The sequence below is a fragment of the Quercus suber genome, unplaced genomic scaffold (assembly GCF_002906115.3).
Source record: "Quercus suber isolate HL8 unplaced genomic scaffold, Cork oak 2.0 scaffold_143, whole genome shotgun sequence".
NCBI lineage: Eukaryota > Viridiplantae > Streptophyta > Magnoliopsida > Fagales > Fagaceae > Quercus > Quercus suber.
Window position 1 is genome coordinate 560326 of NW_027069604.1, and position 6926 is coordinate 567251.

The 6926-nt window shown below is 33.3% G+C and overlaps 1 protein-coding gene across 3 annotated transcripts; it reads right to left on the reverse strand.

Moving 5' to 3' along the window:
• Nucleotides 1–4870: 4870 nt before the first annotated feature.
• Nucleotides 4871–6553, reverse strand: LOC112004615 (uncharacterized). Of its 3 annotated transcripts, none has more exons than XM_024036856.2 (4): nt 6473–6553; nt 5912–6333; nt 5659–5775; nt 4871–5141 (listed from the first exon to the last, which is right to left on the reverse strand). In XM_024036856.2, the coding sequence occupies exons 2-4, from the start codon at nt 6278–6280 to the stop codon at nt 5064–5066; spliced, it is 564 nt and encodes a 187-aa protein (XP_023892624.1). In that variant the 5' UTR covers nt 6281–6333; nt 6473–6553; the 3' UTR covers nt 4871–5063. The 3 variants fall into 3 exon arrangements, with proteins under 3 accessions (XP_023892624.1, XP_023892625.1, XP_065632930.1); XM_024036857.2 differs by having other exon boundaries at nt 6441–6538; XM_065776858.1 differs by having other exon boundaries at nt 5912–6521.
• Between the last annotated feature and the right edge of the window lie 373 nt (nt 6554–6926).

Genomic DNA, 6926 nt, shown 5'->3' on the forward strand with positions numbered 1-6926 from the left:
TTATTCCATCTGTTGATCATCCATTTGCCTTTCTTCTGGCCGTCCGTCCCATCAGAGGCCTTATCAGTACTCAAGTGGTTCACTCTGATCAACGTTGCCCTACCAAGGGGTTATATCCCCATTAATGCGGCCAGAGGGGTTAGGTGAATGCATTAAGTGCGAATGTGACAGTTTGCTCTGGGCTTGTCCCCTCCCAAAAGTTATCCTTAGAATGCCGAGGACGAACAGGTTCTCGGCGTGGGTTACAAAAGTGGCTTTGTCTGACTTAGCCTTGGCTGGTCAGTCCTCCTCGGCGTTGGCCTTGGGCCTACTATGCGATGGGCTGTGGTTATCAAGCCCACGGGCCCCACAATATTACTTCGTGTAAAAAATAAAAAATAAAAATAAACAATGTATTCAACAGTAAAATCTTCCTCTTCACACGTGACTTTTTTTTTGGATAATTATTGTTCATACCGATTAACCAAAAATGTTTTGGATAAAGTTTAAAAAAAAATTATAAATAACGTAATAATTATTTGAGTTTAAAGTAAACACCTTCTCTTTATTCTAGAAAAAAAAAATCTACATATAATAAATATTTGTTCTACTAAGAAAAAGCTTTTTTTTTTTTTTTTTTGGGTTATAAAAGAAAATTTTCCTTTTTCAATAAAAAAAAATGTTTCCTTTTTTCTTTCTATTCATACGACCTTTTTTTTAATCCACTTTTTTATGGGATTTATTAGATAGCAACAAGCAAATTGATTAGAAATCTTAATTCCCATAGGATTTAAATTCTATATCAAATGAAACCCTACCTATATATTTATATATATATATATATATATATATGTAAGGACCGGATTTAGACTCCTTATCCATTACGTGGATGGACTTAGGCCTAAAAAGCCCAAAACAATAAATTTACAAAGAATGAGTTGGAAAACTGAGTTTTAGTTAATCAAACAGACACAAGAATGAGTTCAAATGATAAGGGAAAAGAAAAAGGTTCGCATTGAAGAAAAATCATCCTCAGCAAGATTCGAGGAGGTCTGTTCTTATGTATTATTCTCAAGTTCAGTTACAAATTTGGTTAATGAATGCTACCGTGTTTCGTTCTTTTTTCTCGATCTCCCGTTCTTGTTGCCCCCTTCCTCTACTGTCTTTCCTTTTCATTCCCACCTTACACGTGCATGATGGAGGGTTGGTGTTGATACTTGTCCCATCAGCCTCTCCCCTAAGTCACCATGTAGTAGCTGTAAGGCTGATACAACACTGTTCAGGTATCACCTCTACATTAATGCGGCTAGAGAGTTAGTTGCAGTGCATTTAATGCGGAGGTAGCAGCTTTCCTCTTAGATATTTTAGGGCACCTTCCTATCCTATATCTCCATGATACTTATCAACTCCAACAAGACTTCTTGGAATATCACCCTGAGCGATAGCCAACTCTTTTGGATCTCAACATCAATCAGCTCGGCCCACCCTCTTGGGCCATTATGGTCAAATCTAACTTCTATTTACTAACAGTCTTTTCTAATGAAGATTTCTTCTTCGCAAACAACCCCTTATTCTCGGATTGGGCCACAGACCTGTAACACAAACAAATGATGGATTCCCGGGCCCAATAACCCTACAATATATATCCTCTTTGAAGTGAAGTTTATTCCAATATGTGAATGCCTAAATCCCATGACAGGTATGCATTCTTTCTTCATTATTAGTTTTTCATTTTGTTTAACTTATTTTTCTTTAATTTAAAAAAAAAATAATAAAAACTTCTCACATACGTTTTAACCCAATTCGTAATATTGAAATTTTGTACTCATTTATTCTCTTCCATAATAATTGGTTTAGGTTTTAGTTACTGTGGGGGAAAAAAGGCCTAGCCCAACGTAATGGGCCGAAGGCCCATAGGAGGGCTATTTTGCGACCGAGAAGAAAAAGATGGAAAAGGCAGGGCCTGTCTAGAAGTGGGACCCTCAGAAAAAAGAATTATCACAATCCGAAGAGGATATCTCCTGTCCGAAGAGGTTGTAATCCTCTGACGCAATATTATAAATCAATTGAATGTGTGAAAGGCCAAAATGACCTTCCGAGGACTCCTCCTGATCAAGATAAGCTCTGAGTATACTATGGAACGATAAGGATGGAGAAATATCTAAGGGGAAAGCTGCTACCACCATATTTAATGCACTGCAGCAACTTTTCTGGCCGCATTTATGTGGAGAAGACCCTTGAACAGTGCATCCTAACGTACCGCCACTCACACAGAGCTAAAAGAAGATGCCTGACGTGACATGTACTCAAGCAAACTCATGGATGAGGAACAAGTGGACGATGAAGATGAGAAGAAGGGTGATTATATAAAGGAAGGAAGCTCCTAACAAGAGGGGAAGGAAGAGAGCTTGATTGTAACCCTAAGATTTTTGTTCATCAGATAAACAATAGTGTAGCTCTTCGGATTTTCAGATTTTACGTATAAATTCATGTTGGCTTGTGTTTAAAATTTGCAATCCATTGTTATCAATCCCATACTTAACCTAGCTCTTTCACCCATACTCTACAAATTAATTGTTTTTGGGCTTGGGCCACAAATACCAACCCTACAGTTACATACTCACACTTTCATCTTTCAAAGTGATAGAGAAAACAAACATGTTTATTCTTTATTCTTTTTCTAAATTTATATCTTAATTTATAATTTGTCTTAATTTCTTAATTTTAAATCATGAATAATTTTGATTATATTCTTTATATTGAATGTAAATTGTTGTTTATAGGTTTTTGGTTGTGTTATATTCTTCAGAAAAAGAAAAAGAAAAAAACAAAATAAAAGAGTTTATATAAATTTGGCAATGAAGCTAAATAGATAAGCCTAAGAAATGTTTACTAATAATAGTTTTATTAGTAACTTTTTTGTTAACATGATTTTAAAAAAAAAAAAAAAAAGTTGAATAGAGAGATAAATTATTAACATGATTTAAACTCTACTAATATTTTTTTTTAAGGGATTGGTTTAAAAAAAATTTCAAAGTAATTTTCTAATTATTAATTACTATGTGCTATCTTCTAACTATCAAAACCCACAATTGAAATACTCATATGTATAAGATACCACTTCCAAAAATTAATATATTAGCTATTATATAGTAACGCTGACTTTTATTTTTAAAAAAAAATTATAAAAGAAGAGTTTTCTCCCTCCCTGCAAAGCAAAAGGATTATAATAAGAATTAGCTAGACAAGAGTAAGACTACACCGCCTCTTTTCTACGATAAATGTTAAATTCAGATAATTTTTCATGCATATACACACTACACGAAGGAATTATAATAAGAATTAATTAGACAAGGGTAAGACTACACCACCTCTTTTCTACAATAAATATTAAATTCATATCATTTTTCATGCATATACACACACATATAGTGTGCAACACATGTGACTTAAACTTTAAGTTTAAACTTAAACTTGGTAGAGTGAAACTCACTCAAGTTTCAGTGCCTTCTTCCATGCTTTCAATGATAAAAATTAAATTCTCATGTGAGTCTCTCTCTACTTCAATTTTTTAAATGTTTAATATTTAGATTGTTCTTAATTGTTAAATTGAGGTTTCACTTAAATATGATTTCAATTATTATTTTGGATAGTTTTTAACTATTAAATTCAAGGGTTTTCTATTTAAATATATGTGATTAATTGAGTCTTAAAGTTCAATGTATTATTAAAAATCATTATATATATATATATATTTAGGTATCTCTTTTACATATATATATATATATGTCCATTTTATGATACCTTAGTTTCACACAACGTATATTTATTATATAACTTAAAAGTAAAATATTCATTTATTTTTATTATTTATTTTAAGTAAATTAATAAAAAAATTATTTATATATAAATTTTGATTAATTCATACATCGCACGAACATAATACTAGTACAATACTAACCCAATTCCATGGTCATCAATTATATATAGATGGATGATATTTAATTTAAGTGATAAAGCTGCAGACTTTTATATATGCAGCAGATTTGCTTGTGCATTAATGCATGCTTTCCCTCCATTATCCCCCTGCTACTTTTATTTTAACACCTTCTGCACTCACCTTCCTTTAAAAGTAATAATAGCTAGCAGTAGCAGGCCTAGGAAGGACTATAATAAATGTATAAGAGAATTAGCAGCAATGAAGTAAATAGCTATATAGCTATTTTAGTTCTATCAAAATACAAAAAATGCATTCTGCAATAGTGGTGTCATATGTAAAAATTTTTAGCCATATATAAAAATTTTTAGCTTCTAGCTACAATGCACATCTATATATAGTTGTACACGATAGTAAGAAGCTAAAAAAAAAAATTTATTACACTTCTCATTAAAACAGATAAAGTGGTGCTAAATAACTAAATTTTTAGCTCCAACGTGGATTCTCTAATCCAGCAACTTCCTCTCAGCTCAGATATCATACTGGTAGCTGGTGGCACTTTCTGATGGCTTTGAGTTAGATCTTGATGTGATGGCCAAGTAAGATTCAACAATTCTAGTTGAGTTGCACTTAATTGCACGGATGTAGCTAATACCAAAATTGTAGCTTGCCCAATTTTTCATCGGTCACAGAAAGCTATCACTCAGGTGTCAGGACAAACTCATCCATAGTTTTCATCAATTACAGATTCTGCAGCAGGAAGCTTGTGTTCAGCACAACTGCCAGCTTTTAAGACGGCTTCATTTTTTTTCAATCCATCATCTAAGTCTGTCTGTATTAATTATTTAATCATTTAAAATGAACATAACATATCAACCCATGCCATTAGATATGCACAGAAGCATGTAAAACAGTGGCTGTCTACTTAAAGAGTTAACAGTTAAACACAGTATATGTTCAAAGTATTAGGTTAATTGATTTGTTTTTGTGAATGCCGAGGACGGCGAGGAGGATTTGATGCACAATATAAGCAAAACTTCCTTAGTGGGAGTAGCAAGCACCTTAAAACATAATTGACAAAGTTGTCAAGCTTTCTAAATAATAAGCATAATTCTAGGTGGCAATTTATTTATTTATTTATTTTTATTTAAAGATAGCCATCCTTCCGGTCTTGTTCCTCAGCTTCCTTGTTGGCAGCTTGAACAGATTTGAACCACAGAAATGCCTGTATTGAGCATTGTTATGATTAGTTGAAGAGAGAATCCAGTGAGTGTATAAATTTATATTTAACCAATACATCTTCCTATGGCCTATACTTAGAAAAATAGATAAGGAAATGAATCTGGCATAAGATAGCCCATACATCATCAAATTATCCTAATCATTCAAATAGTGAAACTCTGTTGTTTCGCAGTTACCAGCTACAAAAATTGATCAATGCTAGTAGAAATCAAATTTAAAGGTCTGTCATTAGAGCCATGGTCCAACGGGTAGGTACACTTCTTTAGGTACCAAAATTGATTGAAGTTAATTATTTGGGAAGTACAAAAATTCTTCTTATTCTTTTTCGCTGTATTGGCCAATACAAATCACATTGGATGAATTGAAATGAGTAACTAAACATATATAAACTTAATAAATAAATAAGAGAGAGAGAGAGAGAGAGAGAGAGAGAGAGAGAAGGGGCCAGCAATGAAATGAGATAAAAAGAATAGAATAGTAATAAAATGATGAGAACTTACTGAAGTGGGAATGCCAGTAAATGCAAAAAATCCAAGCAAAGGAGCATAAAAAATGCTGTCCGAGTTCAAAAGTCCAAACACAGGCCTCTGGTTCACATATTCAAAAACAGAACCTATCTGCAGACCAAAAGAAAAGAAAAGAAAATGTTTATGAAATTGGGAAGAAGAAACAAAAAAAAAGAAAAAGAAATTAAAAAGGAAGGGTTTTTATTAAGAGAGGGAAGTACTAGTACAACTAGTAGTTAGTGCTTACAGCGGCAATTGCAGTGATTGCTGAGGCAAGTAAATAAAGATAGAAAGGGATCTCAAATCCCTGTTGCTGTTGCTGTTGAGATGCACTTTCATTCTGAGCCCAAGGAGGAGGCTCATCCGAATCTGGCCTAGCCCATGAAGGGATTTTACTTTCTTCTTCTTCTTCAGTCTTCTTGTTGCTTGACTCTTTAGAACTTTCAGTCAGAGCAACCACACAAAACTTACCACGTCGTGGGTTTCTTTTTGCCTGGGATAGGAATGATCTTGGGTATAATGGATTTTCTACTCTGGGAGTGGGAGTGGAAGTGGGAGTGAGACTATTATTATGTAGTACTAGTATTCGATTTGAACACAACAAGCTTGCTGCCATGCTTCTAACTTTTTTATTGCGTTGCGTTGGACTTGCCCCTTCTTCTGTTTCTTCTGTAACTCAAAAGAATCAAGATAAGAGATCAATTGTATGTACGTATAGTGGTAAATAAATTAAACAATGAAGGAAGGAAGGAAAGAGATATGATATCATATGAGACATTGAGGAGAGGACAACTCGTGAAGCTTTCACCTTTCCTATCCTCTTGCCGCTGTACTCTTTAGATCTCTCTTTGGCCAATTATTATCATCATATTCATATATATTATCTTCTTCCATCTTCAATCTTCCAACTTTAATTTTAAACGGCCTTCAATTTTTTGCCCTCATTGGGCTCCCACAACGCCTAATCAACAATCATGGCTCGCCAACTCTTTTGGGCCTCACACTGCTGTCCTTTTTTCGATGAATTTACTTCGTCCTTTTCGGCCCATACGGATTAACTTTTTAGGATTTTAGAATTTAGTTATGATTTATTTATGACACTATGTCAATGGTGACAATTTTAAGAAATTTTTAACATCATTTTTATGGGAAATATAAAAATGTGTAATTTTTTTTCCTTTTTCACACAAAGTTATTAAAAATGTAATCTAAAACAATTCCTTTAAGGCATACGTTAATTTTTCCATTTATATATAACTCAA